The following is a 22,831-nucleotide window of genomic DNA, read 5'->3' on the forward strand; positions in this document are numbered from 1 at the left end:
GTTTATGCGTGTTTACCTTCTGTTGAAAAAAACACGAGTCGTATTGTGTACCTGCTCCTGCGTGTCTAAAACAAAAACAGTGGTATTAAAGTCAGACTAACTCACAATAGGATACTCAGATTTCTGATTGGAGTCATTCTAATTATTTCTTTGAAGTTTTGAGATAGCACATGAATACTTGTTTGGATTCATGATAGACCGCACGAAGTCATTTTTCTTTCATGTGCCCATTTTTCCTTTCTTGGAGTAGGTGAGATAACCCGCGTAACTAACGACGCACGTTTTTTATCCTAAATTCCGCTAGAGGCGTGCAATTACGTACACTTCGCCTTAACTTTTTTTTCAAGTAGTCACTGAACCATGAAAATGAGGTCAAGGACATTGGACATGTGACTGATGGAAACTTCGTAACATGAGGCATCCATATACAAAGAATGAAGCATCCAGATCTTCCACCTTCTAAAATATAAAGCTTTAAAGAAGTTAGCTAACGCCGCCAGATCACTATCCCTATGTCGAGCTTTCTGCGACAAAAGTCGCAGGCTCGACAAAAAGACGATTTTAAAATACCAATTAGCACATTTTTTCATCTTGAAAAATATTGTTATCCAAGGTTGGTATCTCTTCAGAAGTTTCAGGAAATTCATCTCCAAAAAAAATATCAACACTTTTAGAATTATCTATTTCTGCCATATTGGTGATAATATCTAATATGTGGTATTTTGTTGAGTCTTAATAAGTTAATCCCTAAACAATGATTCCCAACATTAAGGAACAAACCAGTGATAAATGGAGCACAGGTTGTCCCTTTCTGAATACCAGTCACTTGTTTGTTTGCTAATTTTGAAATTATGGTAGAAATCAAGAATCCTTTGGTAAAGCAATGAACATCAGAACTCCATAAATGTTTGAGATTTAGATAGCCAAAGCAGTGATACTTAATTTTTTTATAAACAATCAAGATAACTCTGTAATGGGAGTTGAGTTAAGTTTGGTAAATATTATATACATACCATGGTCTCACATCTTTCAAAAGTCTAATTATATGTGAATATGTTTCAAGGTGATAATCATACAAATCAACAATGCATATATAAAACAACATTTATTAACAAATATGTACAAACTTCAGGATCAATAGAGTAGAGGAGAGATTGACTTCAGACATAAATACTTTATGATAGAATATCAGAAAGCTACTTTGGAAGCCTCAGTTTCAAACCACTGTTATTATGGGGCTGATATTTTTTTACTTTCGGTTATATAATTAAATTAATATTCAAAACTGGGTACATCAAGGATTATAAAGTTCAGTCATTTTCTGTTTCAATTGGCCTGATTTGTGTAATATGTCCACAAAAGTAAATAAAGTGCATCATCAGCAACATCTTTATATTTAACTACAACTGTCTGTTCAATGGATTAAAAAAGATGAAAGAAACTTTTATCATGTTACAAGTAAATTGCAACACTAAGTATATTATAGAAAGGAATATAAGATGCTATGTACCAAAGATCCTTGGTAACAATAGTTTTTATTAATGTCCACATGATATTGATCTCATGTAAACATAATGGTGTACTTCTATATATAACAGAGTATTTATTTTTGAGGTAGATATAGAATTATTCCTTGAAACCAAATAGTATAAACACAAGGATGGTTCTATAAACAATATGATGTTAGGACAGGTTAAATGACTAAAATAAAAGATTTCCAATACTTTTTTAATGACAAACTGGAAAGCAGATGAATTGTGCCTCTACATGAACACAAACAATTTGACATTACCATGTTAAATATGTATTACAAAAATACACAACAGAGAGAGAGGATTGAAGAGTTATAAAAGGATGGAAAGTTCAAAGATATTAGGAAAGAGTTACAGATAGATAATCAACACTATAATATGTAATAAAACTACCAATTAATTTTTCTGACATAATTCTTAGAGGATAGGGGTTACAGGAGTGATATTCTCTATTTCAGTATATTACAGTACTATTCCCTAGTATGTACAAAGTTTATTCTGGGACAACAGTAAAACCTTTTTACTAAACTTATGAATGAAATGTATAACAACCATATTTCAGTTTTATTGACTTGGAAGCCGTCTGTTTCCAGCTACTGTTGATTCATTTATTTTCGTGGGTACCAATTTTTTGTGGATTGAGGAAAAATTGTATATTCATGGATATTTGAATTCGTGGTATGCCAAAGTCTGCATACAATCCTATAGATAATTGGCACTTCGTTGAACATCTAAATTCGTGGTTAACCTTAACCCACAAAATCAACAAAAATTGGTATCCCACGAATATTAATGAATTCACAGTATGTTAAAACCCTTACAAAGTTCTATAATTGATTAAAAGAAATCGTGGTCTTTGACTGGTAAAAGATGTCAAAAGACCATTATAACCATATAAAGACTAACTCCTATATCAATTACAGAATGTTCTTAAAATCTTAATATATATATATACATAAATAAATTAAAAAAATCTATAAAATTTATTACATGTCTAAAGGTATATAAATATATATTAGACCAAATTTAAAATCTAGGAGACTAGCTTATTCTTATCAATGCTTTCATGCAGCTACTTTTAAATTTAAGATGTTTGATCTTATTCAATTAGCTAGTATATATATCAACAACCATATTATATAGATTATTTCTGTCAGATAAATTGTATCTCATGATGAAATGTTCTCATTTTAACAGCTTGTTTCAAACATTCTAAAAAATCTTTCAAGTTATTTCAAAGTAGATATATAAAAACAACCTGTTTTAAATCAAATATTTGTTCATCATTATTAAAACAGAATACTCACTGATTTTATAATAAAATTTTCATGATTTTTCAGTTTTTTAAACTCTCTACAAAAGGTTCATCTTCCTCTAAAAATAATTTTCAAAATGAATAAAACAAAAGAACAAAAAATGTTAAAACTAATGATTAACTGAATAAAAAGTGTGATATAAATTTGTAGTAAATATTGTGAGTCTTCCTCGTTAAAACATTCTACAATACTGATAAAACTTAAATATATACAAAAGGAGGTAGGTTCATAAAGCGTCCTGAAAACCAATAAAATATCAAATCTTTTTGGCAGGAATTTTCATTTATTAGATTGACATAAAATTAAGTTGTTTAAAATGTATTTGATCAGTCACTAGGACATAAATGTGTAACCTAAAACTAAAACCTAAGACAAAATTTGGAGAAGGGCTTTGGATCTTGTAAAAAATAAGCTGCATGCTCTGATCCAATTATAAACATCAATAGATCACAAATTGATTGCAGTTAGAAAGTGAAGCAATTATATTTTAATGCTTTGATTTTAATGGTCTAATTCTGGCATTCATGGACCTCCTTCTTTTTGTTGTAATGATTTGAGAAATTAAAATTAACACATGAACTGTGTTCCTAAAATTGAAACTTGATCAGTAATAATGTTAAGTAGCACCATGCAACATGTGATAAAATGTACAACAGTTTGATGACTCTTTATGGTTGATGTGATGTAAGCTTAGATTCCAGAACATAAATATTACTATGCTTTAACTAGCTTCAGCTGAATTCACTTGAACTTAATGCCTTTATCTTTGCTACCTCATAAAACACACTGAAAAATAAAAGATAATTATTGTAAATTTTCATACTAGAAGAGATATATTTATTGTAACTAGATATCATTGAGATGGTAGCCATCTCTGTGGGCCCCGCTGTGAATAATGTGTGGTAAAAAATTTGTATCTTTATCATTGGACATGGGGTTGTCAACTGTAACCGAAGTTTATGACCTTGACCTTTGACCTAGGAAGATGTACATACATTATGACACACCCTCTGGTGTTGGTTTATATACGTCAAGTATAAACTTTGAAATCACAACGGTTCTCAAGATATAGAGCGGACACGATCTTTACCATAGGACATGGGGTTGTCATTTTAAACCAGTTTTTGACCTTGACCTTTGACCTAGGAAGTTGTACATACATTATGCATGTCAGAGGAGTGAAATTATCGGATTTATTTCCCATGTGAAATCATTGGTTTTTTTTTCTATTTTACTGGGAAATCATGGTTTTTCATTGTAACCAATGTAATAAAAACATAAATTTAAATATTTTGGGTCCTGCAGTGTGTAATTTTGTTCATACATGTTGAATGTAACAGTGTTTGAGCAGAAAATTAATTGTATGTATGTCAATTTTCACTCCTTTAATGTTTAAATTCTATTTAGACATTGACTGCTACATCTACTCAAACATTGTCAAACAAAATTGATTTAGTGTCATAAAAGAAATCTGTCTTACACACACAGTAAAGGACATGCATGAAATGTTAAATACAAACTGTGACATGATGGTTTGAAGCTTTATTTTCCAGTCTCAATAAATGTCAAGTTCTTTCCTTTTTTAAAAAGGTTTTGTACAAGGGTAAAGATGAATTAAATTATTTCTTAAAATGTATCTTAATCTCTGTATGACTGACACTACATACAGAGAATAGGGTGTTGAAAAAAAATATGTAGTTTTCCATTGCTTAATTTTCCCCATATCTTAAAAACTTCACATAATAGTGAACATGTAAACTGAGATTCAAGTCAATGCATATATAAAATTGTTTTATATTTCAGGTCAGTTATTTTATGTTTTTGTCAAAAAAGCTATTACCACAAACATGACAAAGGAAACTTACACATCATCTAAATGTCTTCATTTTAACAGACATAATTTGCATTTCTATATCAAAGTTTGCTTATATCCATCCTTTGAGGTTCAACTTAGCTGTGATAATTTTTATTATGCATGTCATGTTAATTGGTAGTAAGATTTATATACATTGGTCAATCATTGTACAATTAACAGTGATACTTACTGGTGTGAATATTTAGACAATATTGTGTTCAGATGTTTAGGAGGTGATGCAATCATCTGATTTAATTCTTTCATGAGAGGTAGAATATCTTCATTTTTATAACCAGTGTAAAACTCTAATGTGCTTGTCTGAAAATAAATTGTATTTTAGAGTAAAAACATTTCAAATTGTTATTATTATGAACATAAGAACAATGTATAAATTGATAAATAAATTCAAACTCTTGTACTTTTAGAATTCAGAATTTTTTTTTGATGATTTTATCATTGCCAAAACTACAAAAAAAACTGTAATTTAAGTTTTGATTTCAATATCTGTATGCATTATTATTACCATGATCAACATTAAGGTTAAGGTACAGTACATGGGCTTTGTCACAGATTTTTGTAAAATTTTTGGTTTGGCCAACAAAAAAATACAGGTTCTGGGAATTTTACGTTGTTCACTCCAAATTATAAAATGATGGTTTTTACCCTAAATATTTCATTTGGAACAGTTGTAGGAGTTGCAGTATATAAAGAATAACCATAAATTGTCTCGAAATATAAATTTTATTTGTTCTCGGCTCGGCAATGCCTTGCTTTCTACCTGTTTCTAAGCCTTGTACAAATAAAATTTATATTTCGTGACAATGTATGGTTATTCTATATATATATGCAATACATTAATTATTACTTTTGTTAGGTATTATTTTTATGTTGTTACTAATTTTGTATATCAGTAAATATGTCATATAAATAACTTGTTATGTACCCATTCTCCACTTTTTTTCATTTTCTGAGCCAGATGTAAACAGGCACAAGCCATCTTGGATTCTCTGTACTTGATAAACTCATACTCCATCAGGGACATTTCTAATATAAATCTTGCAAGGGTTAGGGTTTCCATGGAAGCTCTTGCACACTGAAAATATAAAACATCAAGTTCTAAAACAATCCATATAGGGCATTTTTTATAATATTTGTCAGTGATCGTGTCTTTCTGTAGACTATACACTGCTAATCAAGGATACTAGAGATTTTTTCACACAATTTCGGGCATTTTGACATGACTTGAAAGTTTGGGTTGTTTTTTCAAACTGCTGAAATTATTCATACTAGTTTCACAGCATCAACGAACTTGTGTTGATGGTTTCATCCCATTTACGTCATGAAGTTTCTTACCAATTTTCCAGAAACTGAGGGTTTTACAGTTTTAAGCCACTAAAATCATTTCAATTTTAAACTTGCATTCAATAAATCATTCTTGAATGCAATTTTAAAATTGAAATGATTTTAGTGACTTAAAACTGTAAAATTCTCAGGAATCACCAACACTACTTTTGATTTTGACAACAAAATAAAAACAGAAAGTTTCAAGTTAATACTAAATTACGAGTGATTCCAGATTCATTAATGGGATTCTTTGTGTTTATCAAATGGCAGGAAATCATTGCATTTTAAATTTTATTACCTGTCAAAGCGTTTGAATAAAATTGAGGGCTGTTCCAGAATTAGATGTATGGGAAGGTCAGAAGCCAGTGCTGTTAAATTTGCATACCTTGTGGGTGCAAAATCATTTTAAAATTATCCATGGTGGGTCATATTACAATTGAATTAAATTTTGTGCATTGTGGGGTTTCTCCTTCATTGGAAATTCATGAAAACGTTTCAAATTATGTTTTATGATGGTGTTTCAAAAATAAAATAAAATTAGATATTTGCGTTCCAGACTCAATCATTTAGGCAATATTCTGTCTATCGGAAGTGTAATTGTCCTTGAGTTATCTCCCTTGACCCACGGAAATGATCACTTCCGCCAGCATGAAAGTGGAATTTGGCAGATGTTGTAGGATGTTATCAAGTGAACTTGGCCAGGAAAACCAAAAAGATGTCATCATAGGTAAAAAGAGAAATGTTTATAGGTTTGAACTAGAGTTCTGATGAATGTTTTGTCTGGTAAAAAAAAAGGGGGGGGGGGGAGATGTACCAGTTAACCAACGAAAAGGTCTGGGCTTAGAAAAATTTAAATATTGAAATTAACTTCAAGGTATGTATGTTTTTTTTCTATTGAAGATGTCCTTTTAGAATAAGGAGAGCTTCATCCCCAATCTCTTTACCTTGATTCTTCCCTTGCCCACTCTTGAAGCCCTTAGTAGAAGGGTGATGAATAGTATAGGCACTTTCACTATGGGAACCCCTGCAATTTTTTTTTAAATGAGGTAGGTTGGAATTTTTTTTTAAATCTAGGGAACACCCTGCCCATTTTTAATATTTTATCATGGGATATCGAGTACCAAAATCAAAAATTATTTTTCTGTATAACCGAACCCAAATAATTTAATCTATCTCATACTTTTTTATATTGCAGACATTTAAACAAACAAAACAAGAGAGACTATAGTTGGAGCAAGCAGGACTCCCTTGAAAAACTAATTAGTATATTTTGCTCTTGTGGGTTACCATATCCTACCCTGCATGCAGGAAACTTTATTAGATATCAAAAATTAGTTGTAACATTGTATACAATCCATCAGATTAAATAAAACTCATTAACTGCAACATTTTAGAATTAAGGTAGATCGGGTGTACCTAGTATCATTCAATATACAACAGAAACATCTTTAACTTGAAAGTTAAAGCTATCAAACAATTAGGTGTAGTTAAGTGTATCTAAAATGTTCAGGAAAAAAAAAATACTTCAAAATGAAGGGCAGATAATCATATTGAATTTGATAGGACAATTTGTGTTTTTCTATCTTTCAAGAAAATTAGGCTGTAACCCCCCAATTTTATTTGATATTTTGTTAGTATATTGAAAAGCAGTTCTCTCATTGAATTTTAACCAATTTTATTGTTTAATGTTTCCTCAATAAGGAAAAATTAAGTTTTCCTTTATATAACGCATATGAAATAACTGTTAATTTCAATGTATTTTAACAAAAAAACAAGGTCCTGACCGCTCAGTTTTTTTTGAAATTTGAAAGTACATTGACCCAGAAGTCTTTTACAGAAGTTTAAGAAAAATCTACTGTTGTGCATTCAGACACCCCAGCTACCTTAAACATTTTTTTATTTAATTTTCTGCATGGTGGGTATATTTACAACTTTTATTTTGTGCATGGTGGGGGAAGTAGGTCATTAAAATTAATGCATGATGGGTGCAAAAAAAGTGCCTGGAATTAGGAGGGCCATTATGATTATCATACTATACTGGAGTAGCAGTTTTAATATCGGAAAAGCATTTCATAACAAAAAATAAGTGCAAAATGGCAATTAAGAAACCAGATCTCAATGAAATGACAAAAATATCCATTTCAGCTGATGACCTTTCAGTTTAGGGCATGTCTGGCAAAACTGACCTTTTCCAGACCCTTGGTCATATGAGAACTGGTCAACTTTAAAGGTATACAGTATACAAAGAAAGTAGTTTGAAATATGCTGACCACATATTGAATCAACCTAATCTTAACAAATGTAACGTGTCAAGATTAGATGGAATAAGAACCTGTCTAGTTTTGTCAATCACCCGTGTATAGTAGAAAGTGTATTGTTGTCACTGTTATTGTTTGTATAATTGGCTTTGATATTCCATTTTAACTATTCACAAACCTTTGAGTATCTACGTAGAAATCTGTATGACAAGGGCATGCCAATGTCATAATTTATAGTTTTAAATATTGATATTTCCAGCAAGATGAACTCTCTTCTGTTGTAAGCATCATCACATATGTAAAGGAAATCTTCTATCAATGGAGGACATCGTTCCTATACAAATATAACAATAGTCAATATTATCTTGTTTAAAGCATGCACATAAAATCTTCCTGCTATTAAAGGATATGATTCTTTGAAGTAGGCTAAAACAAGGATTAAGCCAGAATTTGAGGGATTTGGTCATTTTTGCATGAGACAGAAAACTAAATATTTTGGTGTAACATCATAGGACTAAGACAGTTATTGAAGGAGCTTTAATCAATAAAAACAACCTGTTAAAGGTTTACTTTGATTTTCTTTTTCAGCTTTCATTAGTATACACTAGAGGGTTTAAAGAGTATGATACCAGAATCACCTCTGATCTCTATTTTCTACCCCCAACTTTTATGGCTATAAAATGTAAATAATGAAATTTTCACATTAGGTATAAATGAAAATACCACATCACATGATGAAGTAACCACATTATGTAATGAAGTTACCACATTATGTAATGAAGTTACCACATTATGTAATGAAGTTACCACATTATGTTATGAAGTTACCACATCATGTTATGAAGTTATCACATCATGTAATGAAGTAATCACATCATGTAATGAAGTAATCACATCATGTAATGAAGTAATCACATTATGTTCTGAAGTTATCACATCATGTAATGAAGTAAACACATCATGTAATGAAGTAATTACATCATGTAATGAAGTAAACACATTATGTAATGAAGTAATCACATCATGTAATGAAGTAAACACATCATGTAATGAAGTAAACACATCATGTAATGAAGTAATCACATCATGCAATGAAGTAAACACATTATGTTATGAAGTAAACACATCATGTAATGAAGCAACCACATCATGTAATGAAGTAATCACATCATGTAATGAAGTAAACACATCATGTTATGAAGTAATCACATCATGTAATGAAGTAACCACATATTATGAAGTAATCACATCATGTTATGAAGTTATCAAATCATGTAATGAAGTTTTCAAATCATGTAAAGTAACCACATCATGTAATGAAGAATTCACATCATGTAATGAAGTATTCTTATCATGTAATAGTGTTTTCATACCAAATGATACAGATTTCAGATAAAGTAATGGAGAATTCATATTAAGAAACAGTGTTTTGACATGATGTAAACCACATTTGTATTATGTCATAGTAGTTTCTTCCTATAAGGCAGTTATGGCGTTCCATATGTACACCTTACAATCATTCCATACACCAAATATAGTTGAATTATTGCTTATAGTACTCGAAAAAACAGACCAAAACACAAAAACTTAACATTGACCAATGAACCATGAAAATGAGGTCAAAGTCAGATGAAACGGGTCAGACTGACATGTATCCCTTACAATCATTTCATACACAACATACTGTTGACCTTCTGCTTATTGTATCTGAGAAAAGAACATAATCACCCAACTTTAACCTTGATCACTGCTCCATGAAATGAGGTCGATGTCAGGTTAACCCTGTCTGATGGACATGTAGACGTTGCAAGGAACTAATTTACCAAATATTGTAATCCTATTACTCATAATAAGCAAGAAATTCACATGACAAAAAACTTTTTTTTTTCAAGCAGTCACTGAACCATGAAAATGAGGTCAAGGACAATGGGAATATGACAGATGGAAAGTTCGTAACATAAGGTATCTGCATACAAGGTATGAAGCATCCAGGTCTTCTACCTTCACAAATATAAAGCTTTAAACAAATGGTTTACACTGGGGCAGCCTCTGGGTAGTAATCCCTATGTCTTGCATACTGCGTCGAAATGCAGGCAAAACAAATAAACTGTTAACACAGAGATATGTCTCGCCTATTTGTAATTTTGATAATGCAAATGTTGAAATGAAAATAACAATACTTTAACACGTAAGCTATGCAAATATTCAAAGTCAATGAACCACGACTAAAGGTACAGGGCTAAACAATCTCCATGGAAATGAGATGTGCCAAAGATAATATAACTGCATACCAAATACCATTGACTTTTCATAAGTCATTCCCTTTAAAGAAACCTAAACACAAACATTAACTTGTAAACTAAGCAAAAGTTTCAAAGTCAATTGACCATGATGTTTACACAACTGCATACCAAATATCATTGACATATCACTAGTGGTTCCCAATAAACTGATCTAATCACAAACTAATACATGAAAACTAAGAAAAATTTTCAGTCAATAAGTCAATAGACCATGACTGAAAAGGGGGGGGGGGGCAAATAATCTCCATGGAGATGAGATATGCCAATGCTTATACAACTGCATACCAAATATCATTGACCTACCACTAGTGGTTCACCATAAACTAGACCTAATCACAAACTAATACATTGTTGACGCCGCCGAGCCAGAAACAGCATACCTATGTCTCGCTTTTTGACTTCGTCAAGGCGAGACAAAAACCTAATAAACCTATTTGTCCTAAATTCAGAAAGATGGAGACATATCTTGAGTAGATATTCAGTCCTTGGAAAATAATAATTGAGTTCTTTCTTGGAACAAATTTCTTGTATTCAAAGGTGTTCCAACATGTATTTATACAGAGTAGAAGGGAATAAAATGGTGTTGTTTTGTATTCCAGATGTGTAAGTAAAAGACAACAACAGTGCACACACTGAAATGTCTTGCCTGTTTTACTAATCATGATTAAATTTCATACCATACACCAAATATAGTTAATCAACTGCTTGAAGTATCTGAGAAACAGACTTATTTCCGAATACTGGACAATGAACCATGAAAATGAGGTCAAGGTCAGATGAAACCTGCCAGTAAGACATGTACACCTTACAATCATTCAACACTACAAATATAGTTGACCTATTGCTTATAGTATCTGAGAAACAGACCAAACCACAAAAACTCAATATTGACCAATGAACCATGAAAAAGAGGTCAAAGTCAGATGAAACCTACAAGTCGTACATGTATACCTTACAATCATTCCATACACCAAATATAGTTGACCTATTGCTTATAAAATATAAATTGTTGACATATGTCTTACCTCTCTGCAGAAAATTCACAAAAAGACAATCTGATGGACAGCAACATTGCTAATTAATTCAAAGCAGCTGGACAATGATACAGAGGGAAGTCATCAAAATTATCATCGAACTAAGATGTATTAGGTGTTTAATATATAATACTTAGTATTTAAAGCCTACTCCTTTTTATATGTTTCTTACATCAAATTTACAAGCTAGGAACAATGATGTTGCTCCTACAAGTTGTAGAAGTTCTTTGGTGACAATCTGTTTTGAAAGGTATGTATCCACCAGTTTGACAGCTAGATACAAGGTTTCATGATTAAGTTCAAAATTCTCCTGGACTTCTACCAACCAATCCACCAAAATAGACCTCATGTTTGTTGTTAGTGTAGGCTGATTGTCCATGTACATAGGTACCATAAACTTTAGCTGAAAATAGAAAGTATGCTGAACAGGAAAGAAATTCACTTAGTAGAAAAATTTATCATTTTTCTGTGTTTTAAAGTAAATGTTCCTAAAAGACTGAATTACAGATGATATCAATAATTAAAGAACCTTTGTGAGCACATAGTATGTCCTTATTACCTACAAAGTTTCATGAAATTCTGTTGTGTGGTTTCAGAGGAGTTGCGATGACAAGAACAGGACTGACGAACGGGTCAAAAACATAATACCTGAAGCAATAAATTGCGTGGGGTATAATTAAACCCAAAGCGCAAGGATTGGAATTTACTCTTTCAGTTGTAACTTCATAATCCCAGCCGCTTTGTTATCTTAAGAAATAATAGTTACAGAATCCAGGATACATTAGTCTACTCAAAATCTAAAATCTAAATTCAGTTTTTCACTCCGACCATTTGAATAAGGTGAGATAAAATTGGAACAGGTCAGTGCAGGAAACTAAACTTGATATCAATTGATCCGGCTGCAAACCTTCAGACAGTATTGTGGTAATATACTTAAGTGGTGAAATCATGCCAAACTAAAACACTGTAACAACACTAGAAATGGTTTGGATATGTCTTATATACCTCTCTTTCCTTATAGTAATTGAAGATAAATGGAGCATATAATGCCACTTGTGCTATGTCTTTTAGGTTTTCTCTGTCAATATTGTCAACACCCTGAAAAAAAACCACAATAAACTCATATATAATAAGCATGATATCTTTCTAATAATTTTCTACATCTTTCAAAAAAGTGTTTATCAAATAAAGGTTGAGAACATTTAGGTAAGAAAAGAGAATGAAATCAAAACCCTAAGGTTACTAAGGTAATCTAAGTTGCACCATGCACATTCTGAATCATTCAAATACATAATTTTGAGATAAATAGTCTAAAAACACCCAAAATTTATTTAGTGTTACTAACAGTCCATAATAAGTTTTTTTTTTTTTCATATATAGAAACTGCTTTTAACTGTAGTCAGGACAGTTTCATTTGTCATTTTTTAAGTTTTGCAATATGTTGTAGGTGTTATATAAAATCTTTAAGACAATGAGCGAGACAAATAGGTAGCATTTATAATTTCTAGGATACAATCAATTAAAAATTTGTGAAGAATGTGCATTTTTTCGCTTTAAATTGCATTCTTGAAATCTATCAACAGAATTTTGATAAAAATTATGTTTTTTCTGATATGTCGTTCTTCAAACCAAACCCTTTGAGTACACACCAGTGGTTAAATACAAATATATTCCAGCAATTGAACCACACAATTTCCAGTATATTTTTATTGGATATATAGCCGTTTGACAAAAACTAATTTTGATCATTGAGAAGCTTGATTTCTCTTTACAAATAAAATAGTATGTGATTAAAATGTTCAGCTGATTTTTAAAGAGTTATCTCCCTTAGGTGTTCTGAAAGTATAACAGGGTTACTGTACTCGTTTTATCAGCAGTGTTCTCCCCAGGATTTTTGGATAGCACCAGGGTAACGAGTGTGGACTTCTTGGTGAAATATTTCATGCAATCAGTTGTGTCGCGTCGCGTCGCTTAGCTCTAGTTACTGTATGTTTTATGTCTCTTGTTGTGTTTTAACACTGTGGTACTGTGTTATGTAGACATTGATTCAGAAAATTATTGGTAAAAAAAGAAGTAAATAAAAAAACAGTTTGTATACTTTAATATTTTTTTAAAATAAATAAATTATGATTCATAATAAAATATTCATCTGAATTTAAAGTAATTAAATCTTTTATAAAATCCAAAATCAATAAAAATAAAATATCATTCAAAAGAGAACAAAAATGTTCAATTTAAAAAACTTTCTAGTTTCTAGAAAAAAAGTTGTTGTATGTGAAAGGATTCCTATCATAAGAAGATATAAAATTAACAAGAACAATTGCAAATATTGTTTTATTATATGAACCAGTTTCTATCTTAGATTTTAATAAAAAGAAATTTTTCATAAATTTTAGAACATTTTGCCATAGATTTCATGTAAATATTAACCTTTCTTGTCTTTGCTGATAATCACACATAGATACAGACTTAACACTGCCCTAAAATCTAAATCTTTATTTGTCACGAACCATTTAAAAAGAATTCCTAAATCTATAAATTCATCTTTGGTCTATAGATCTATAAGTAACCATATTCAATGTCAACAACTAAGTCTCCCTATTTTCCCACCTAAATGACAGGAAGTAGATATAAATAGATTTAACATGTGCTTATGGATAAAATTTGCAAGATTACTTCTGTTATTCATTAATTATGGATATAGAATTATAGATATCCAGTTTGAAGGTACAGTCATGCATTTTATTTATAAAATATAATAGATTGCAATTAATTGTAAATAAACTTGAATATTCTACGTGAATTAACTGGGTCATGTGATATGTACAGACAGATACTACAGTTTGAAACCCGACTATCATGCAATAACTATGTCATAATTAAAGATAATATTGGCCATGGTTTAATCAGACACGTATAATACTATAATATAAGAATTGGGAAATGTATAGTTGTCCATTATACGTAATGAGCCACCATTATGATGTACAAAAAATGTACCTATCGGGTCAAGACACTGTTTGTGTACAAAGTATTTGCCGACTTGTCACAGGTCAGTGCTTGGGTGGAGAGTGAAGCCATAAAATAGTTATCTGTGATCATAAAGTTATGAACTCTTAAATAAAACACAAAAGAATCATGTTACAAGTGTTAATTACATCAATTAAATCCAATCAACAAGGTTAACCTTATAAGGTAAATCAATCACGTGGTGTAAACAATCTGTGTTGAACTGGTTTGAACTGGTCAAATTTCACCTGGAATTGTATACCGCACGGAAAAGATTTAACAAGTCGTTTAAAACTTTACCGATTTACGATTTTTTAACTGAAAATTTTAGCACCACGGAGAAAAATTATACATCGCGGTATAAAGAACGATACCACCATGGTAAAAAATTATACATCGCGGGCCCGCAGTCCTTTAAGGGCCTGGGGAGAACACTGTATAATCAGTAGACATCAATTAGTCTCAATATATTGCTAACTGATTACCATGATTGTAGTTTGGTACTAAGTGTTAAGGGATTAAAATCAGGATAGACAAAAAATGTCTGGATGGCTCAAATATTTTTTTGAAACCCTGGTGGGAAGGCTCTAGATAAAAGTTTGATGGATAATGGTTATTTTAGACAGAAAGCCTTAACAATTATATGAAATAATCAATTAAAATTTCATGCATAGCAGGGTTTAATAAAAAGTGCCTTCTGACCCCCTTCCCTTAAAATGTTTTTAATCATTAAAACAGAAATAGTAACAGCAATAAAATATAATTCTTAATGAAAATTCTGGGACAAATTTTCAAGAAATACCACTTTTTAGTGGAAAAGTGAATCCTACCCACGTTAAACATACATTCTTTACATTTATATTTCCCAAGTTTTTAATCAACTGTTTCCAGTCAGGGGTACTACTTAAACAAGTGATTTCATTATCACCAATTTTAGTGATTTGATAAATTCACTTGAAGTGATTCTGAAATCACTTGTTTTAAGTAGTACCCCTGACTGGTTTCTTTGGAAGTATAAATGTGTCATATATCATATTTTGGATACTCAGGTGTCTGTAGATCAGATACTCATTGAAAGAAAAAACAATAAAATTGCTTTTCTGATGAAAACTGAACATGAATTTGGAATATAACTAAAGCTAGTTGATTTACATACCCTGAAACACCAAATTAATAACTGCAACTGGTTACTTTTATGATGAACCTTTTCCAGTTATAAATGTGAAAAATAACAGAATTCGAAACTAATGCTAACAGCTGTTCAAGTGGCAACCACAGCAAAACTCTTAAGTTTCATCTTTGACTACAAAGACTTGGATTATATATACATATAACTCTTTTGATTGTAACTTGCACAATGAGAGGTTACAATAGTTATCCACATAATTTGTATAATTATAATATGTATGATGCGCTATTATACCTCTGGTGTATTTATCTCAGGTTCAGTATCTTCTACAGTAAAGGTCAAGGACTGCTCATCAATCTCTGTATCTGATAAGTCTGATGTTGAATTGCTGTAAAAAAAATGTTCTGTTTTTAGTATGTTTTAGTTTTATTTTCATAAAGGAATGTAAAGTTTTGATAAAATCCAAGCACTTATGTATTAAGACACAGGAAATCAATTTGGAAAAGTAAACTTTACCTACAAAAAGATTTTCATCATCTTCAATGAAATCCTAGCAAAATCAGATCTTTCTAAAAAAAAAATGTTTTTTAACAAAAATTAAGTTTTTACAACAATTACCAGGAATCAATTTGGAATACATGTTTCAAATTTGCTTTGAAACCCTTTCACAAAAAGGAATGTATGAGTTGAAAGATTATTTATTTGTAAAACATATTTCATTGGTTCATTATGGGATTCCCCAACAGTGTTGTCCAATTTTAAGGGTTTTAACAGAGGTATATTTTATGGAAATATCCATAACCGGGACTGCGCATGTGTATGTTTATGTAGCATAAAAAGATGTTTTTTTCAAAATATGTCATTTCAAAAAAGTTACCACCTGCTGAAAAAAATAGGGTTGATAGGTCTATTTATTTGCATTTAATTGACAAACCAGAAGTTGCCTTATCCGCTTCTGGCATTCCATTTACTTACATTTCCAGTTAGTAGGCATTGGTCTATGTTGAAAGTCACTGGACCATGACCTAGGGAGCAGGGCCTCAAAATAATTGTCAAACTGATATGTACTGATAGCAATGCAACTTCACACAAAATATCATTGATCTATCACCAGTAGTTCCTATCAATCTAACTTAAGCAGAAAACTAAACATTTAAAATTGCTAATTAATTCAGTCACTGGACCATGGCCTAGGGGGCAGGCCTCAAAATAGTCGTCAAACTTATATGTACTAATAGCATGAATAGTAATGCAACTTCATACAAAAATAGCATTGTTCTATCACAATTAGTTCCTATCAAACTTACTTAAGCAGAAAACTTAACATTGAAAATGGCTAATTAATTCACAGTCACTAGACCATGGCCTAAAAATAGTAGTCAAACTTATATGTACTAATAGTATTGCAACTTCATACAAACACATCATTGTTCTATCACAAGTAGTTCATATCAAACTAACTTAAGCAGAAAACTTAATATTGAAAATGGCTAATTAATTCAAAGTTACTGGACCATGGCCTAGGGGACAGGCCTCAAAATTGTCGTCAAACTGATATGTACTGATAGTAATGCAACTTCATACAAAATATTAATGATCTATCACAAGTAGTTCTGATCAATCTTAGTTGTCAAGAATACAGGTGAAACTAATTATATGTCCCATTTTCAGAATTACAATTTCTGAAAATGTAGTAGCCTGGCAGGTAGATGTCCCCAAAAATCTACTGCCACTGGATGGTCAAGAAATTTATAGGCCACAGGCCAACGCTTATTTTGAATCATAAAGTAAATGAATAATATGGTGTATATACTTTCAGCTAGTCATTTACTTGTCATAAAACACACCTATGGTTTCATGACATGCCATCAACATAGAATTCTGCACAATCTTAAAACATGAAGTGATAATATGGACCTAACTTGGCAGGATCAAAAATAACTTGCTGAAGTAATGACCTTGATTTTAAATGCTTTATACAATAGTTTATGTTGTCGTTGCTGCCATGGTATTTGCATCAGTATGTCTTGCATTCGGCTAGACAATAAGAAAAGGTGGTACATGTATGATTGTTAATGAAACAACTTTCCACAAGACCAAAGTGTTTGATGTTTATCAATTTTTTATTGTATCATAACAGAACATAAAAAAGAATAAATCACATTCAATAAATGTAAGACTTCTTGAATCAACTGTTTAATGACTGTGCATATTGATTGATTCAACTAATGTCAACTTTTTATATTTATACCTCTCTTGTGAACTTGACACTACAGAACCCTGAGACAGCTGAATAACTTCATCATCCAAATTTTCTTTCTTGTGTTTCTTTGTCTTTGTCTGCTTCAGTTTGTTCACAACCATAGCTTTCACAGGTATGTTCTGTTTTCCTTCTCCTTTCTTAACCAACCCTTTGTTTTCTATGATAGACTATATTAAAAGATTAAAGTAAAGAAAAAATACATGTGTGTGTTCCATCCAGGAGCTGAAAAAAGTAGAGCCTGACTCATGAGGAATAGTTTCAAAAAAGAAATGAGCCTTGTGCATACACTCATAAGAGCAATTAATGAATTTAAAAGGAACACTTCATCATGTGATCATTGTGTTACACCAAAAAGGGGCAAATTCATTATTAACTCTTCCTTGAATGTGCAGTTTGTTAAATTTAATTTGCATCTCTATATTGCTTTACTTCAAACTTAAAGCTTGAGGTTTTACATGCCATAACAAAATACTTTGGGATAAATAAAATCATTGACTGATTTTTCTACAAATGTTTGTGGAGAGAAATGAATAACTAGAGCATTGTAGAGATGAAAGTTGTACATGAATGGACCATTTGCTTGACAATGGATTTGTCACAATTTCTTGACAGTTTAAACTTTTTAAAGCAATAGAAACTTAGGAAAAAAACACTAGTGCTGCCCTAAAAACTGTGAGCTCTAGAGGTACCAGTCCATTAAGAACAATTAACTATTCATACATTAGTTATATCTCCAAATGCAGGTCTTCTTTTCTGGTTGGGATCAGCCATGTTGTCTCCTTGTCTTTTAAAACCACCGATGTGAATTTTTGAATCATGGTGAATCTGAAAGAAAAAGAAAAAAAGTTAGCAAAAGCAGCATTTGACACTAACTAAATTCCTTTACTATAGCTGTAGTGTAGTTGCCCTAAATATTTTAAGGCTTTTTTTAATTCGTAATGGTGTATGATTTGAATGATTGTGTGAGCTTTTAATACACATGAAAATAAATGCTCATATATACAGATAGCTGTAATAGTTCAACACCAAATAAGCATAATTACATGTATATGTTGGTACCTTCAATCTTCTTTACACATGGCTAATAAACATGAGCTTGGTGGCCCAGTTTTTGTGTTATTCGTTGTTGCCGTGGCAATGTCATCTTCCCTTTTCTTTTACAGTCAGGGGTACTACTTGTACAAGTAATTTTTATTTACTTGAAGAAGTAAATATTAATATACTTATATAAGTAAATTTGTTGGATACTTATATAAGTGTATTTTATTTACTTGTATAATGAAATTATTTTTTGGCCTAATTATGTCCCTTAGACATTCAGATTTTTTTACTTATACAAGTAAAAAAGTCATCCCATCTTCTTTTCTTGAATTCTTAGAACTTCTTTGCTCTAACAGAATTTTGAATTGTCTGTCCTTTGCAGATGTCTTTACTAATCATTTAAGTGTAATTTCATGGACAATGAAAATCTCATTTGTCTGTTATCTTCAGAACACTGCTCATTTACAAGCCCCCAAGGAGCAATTTTTGAAGGCCTTGCGCAAATACTTAAGATCTTTGCGCAATCAGTTTCTTTGTTGAATTAATGAGATGAAACATTGAACTCTTATCAAAAATTATGAGCTAACCTGAGAAAAATTGTTAAAGGCATGATTTTACATCGAAAAACTTGAGAATTTTAGTGGGATTGTAAAAAAAATTTACTTATACAAGTAAATTTTTTAGAAAATTAAGGGGAGATTATTTAAACATTATAATTAACTTATATAAGTATATTTTATTTACTTCTTCAAGTAAATAAAGATTACTTGTACAAGTAGTACCCCTGACTGTTTTACAAGTCTTAGAACGAACTTAGCATTTGGTCAGCATGACAATATTCATTATTCATAAAACACTAAAGGAAACCAGTTTATGTTTTTAGAATGTCTCTTTATCTTAAAACAATAAAAAAAAACTTATATCTCTAAAACATGATTAAACAGTTAAATAATAATTCAACACAAAACCTTAAAAGAAACTAGACAAAGTGATGCCCCCGCACTCCACTCTGAAGTATCTGTATTATAACAAAGTCAATGTGGGACTTTCTTTGAGATATTATTGTCTGGGAGACACAAATGATGCTCCCGCAGATGCAAAGTGTTATTTAAAAATACACAAAGTTGAGCATGGGAGCACATAGATCTATGGTTCACTGTAGGAGGAGTTATTTGGAAACTCTATGCACCTCTTATGCGAGTATATACTCCAAAATGACAAAGTTCAACTATCTCCAAAAAGAGCAAATATTAACAAGAGTGCACACGCTGAAATGTCTCGCCTTCTTTACTAATCATTGATATTATGTTGATAGTCCTAAATATAAAGCTTTATTACAACTGTCACATAAACTTAACATTAACCAAGTAAACTAAACATTGACCAATGAACCATGAAAATGAGGTCAAGGTCAGATGAACCATGCTAGGCAGGCATGTACAGCTAACAATTCTTCCATACAACAAATATAGTTGACCTATTGCTTATAGTTTAAGAAAAACAGACCAAAACACAAAAACTTAACACTGAGCAATGAACCTTGAAAATGAGGTCAAGGTCAAATAAAACCTGCGTGACTGCAAAATAGATCATAAAATATTTCCATACACCAAATATAGTTGAACTATTGCATATAGTATAAGAAAAACAGACCAAAACACAAAAACTTAACTATAACCACTGAACCATGAAAATGAGGTCAAGGTCAGATGACACCTGCCAGTTGGACATGTACACCTTACAGTCCTTTCATACACCAAATATACTAGACCTATTGCTTATAGTATCTGAGATATGGACTTGACCACCAAAACTTAACCTTGTTCATTGATCCATGAAATGAGGTCGAGGTCAAGTGAAAACTGTCTGACGGGCATGAGGACCTTGCAAGGTACGCACATACCAAATATAGTTGAACTATTGCACATAGTATTAGAAAAAAAGACCAAAACTCAAAAACTCAACTTTGACCACTGAACCATGAAAATAAGGTCAAGGTCAGATGACACCTGCCCGCTAGACATGTACACCTTACAATCATTCCATACACCAAATATAGTAGACCTATGGCATACAGTATAAGAAAAACAGACCAAAACACAAAAACTTAACTATAACCACTGAACCATGAAAATGAGGTCAAGGTCAGATGACACCTGCCAGTTGGACATGTACACCTTACAGTCCTTCCATACACCGAATATACTAGACCTATTGCTTATAGTATCTGAGATATGGACTTGACCACCAAAACTTAACCTTGTTCACTGATCCATGAAATGAGGTCGAGGTCAAGTGAAAACTGTCTGACGGGCATGAGGACCTTGCAAGGTACGCACATACCAAATATAGTTATCTTATTACTTATAATAAGAGAGAATCTAACATTACAAAAAATCTGAACTTTTTTTTCAAGTAGTCACTGAACCATGAAAATGAGGTCAAGGACATTGGACATGTGACTGACAGAAACTTCGTAACATGAGGCATCCATATACAAAGTATGAAGCATCCAGACCTTCCACCTTCTAAAATATAAAGCTTTTAAGAAGTTAGCTAACGCCGCCGCCGTAGCCGCCGCCGGATCGCTATCCCTATGTCGAGCTTTCTGCGACAAAAGTCGCAGGCTCGACAATAAAAATCAAAACCTTGTCCACATGCACACCTTCAATATATGTACAAACAGCCAGCAAAGTGAAAACTTCCTAGCATTCAAACTGTAGGGGGAGTTATGCGGTATAACTATAAGGTTATGCATCTCTTATACTCTAAAAATGACAAAGTTCAACTACATGTATCTCCCAAAAGAGCAAATATTAATAAAAATCAAAACCCTGACCACATGCACACCTTCAATATATGTACAAACAGCCAGCAAAGTGAAAACTTCCTAGCATTCAAACTGTAGGAGGAGTTACAATGTATGTGGAATAAGTTCCGAATAACTCTGAGTTATTCCACATACATTGTAACTCCTTTACTCTATACCCATAACATGCATAACGGGACGAACGGACAGACGGATGAACAGGGGGAAACAATATTCCCCCCAACTTTTTTTTGCGGGGGCATAGGGACTGAAAGTGTAGGGTGTGAACATGAAAGGGGGTGGACATGAATGGGAGCAAAGGTGACGAACGGACCTGGATTCCAGGAAGATCCCCTCCTAAAGGCTAAATTATTGAAAACTATCATTTCTGCATTGACAATATCTTGGTGCAAATTAGCTAAAGCCCTCAAGGTCTATCTAATACATATTTCTGCCTACTATCAGGGATAGAGATAGCGTTGTGCAGAAGAAGAAGTTTACCTGAGAAACAGCTGCTTTTGATTTTTTTACATCAAAGCCTGTTTGGTGCTTCTGTTTCCTCGTATTCATTTTTCTGTTCACAATTTCTACAGAAAACAATCACAAAATGTATATTCTTGAGAAGCCTAAGGTTAGTTACTGATAAAATTTCATAGTACTGCACTCGTAATGTCTTTTTGTTTTACTCAATATATTTTTCGTGTTGTAAACAAATCCGACATCAATCTTTGAAATTTGTATATTGTGTATCTTCGTTTCATTGGATAAAACAAATATTCGCAAACCAATCAAAATGCTTATCTTGCGTCATAATGTCCAAGATTCCAAGAACTATAACTGTACACTTCCGGTAAAAAAAAATGAAATTACCGCGGGAGTGTGAAATCTAAACAAATCAAAATGTCAGCACTGCCAAAGTACAGATATTTAGTAAGGTT

General features: G+C 31.8%; 1 protein-coding gene across 1 annotated transcript; it reads right to left on the reverse strand.

The window, feature by feature from the left end:
- Window positions 1-1,092: 1,092 nt before the first annotated feature.
- On the reverse strand, window positions 1,093-22,629 carry LOC127737413 (G2/mitotic-specific cyclin-B3-like). The gene is made up of 10 exons (XM_052248065.1): window positions 22,395-22,629; window positions 18,764-18,868; window positions 18,032-18,210; window positions 16,075-16,168; window positions 12,648-12,740; window positions 11,815-12,045; window positions 8,484-8,639; window positions 5,647-5,796; window positions 4,894-5,021; window positions 1,093-3,634 (listed from the first exon to the last, which is right to left on the reverse strand). Exons 1-10 carry the CDS (start codon window positions 22,461-22,463, stop codon window positions 3,580-3,582), a joined length of 1,260 nt encoding a protein of 419 aa, XP_052104025.1. The 5' UTR covers window positions 22,464-22,629; the 3' UTR covers window positions 1,093-3,579.
- Window positions 22,630-22,831: the final 202 nt, after the last annotated feature.

This window comes from Mytilus californianus, unplaced genomic scaffold (genome assembly GCF_021869535.1).
Source record: "Mytilus californianus isolate M0D057914Y unplaced genomic scaffold, xbMytCali1.0.p SCAF_4, whole genome shotgun sequence".
In the NCBI taxonomy this organism is placed as follows: domain Eukaryota; kingdom Metazoa; phylum Mollusca; class Bivalvia; order Mytilida; family Mytilidae; genus Mytilus; species Mytilus californianus.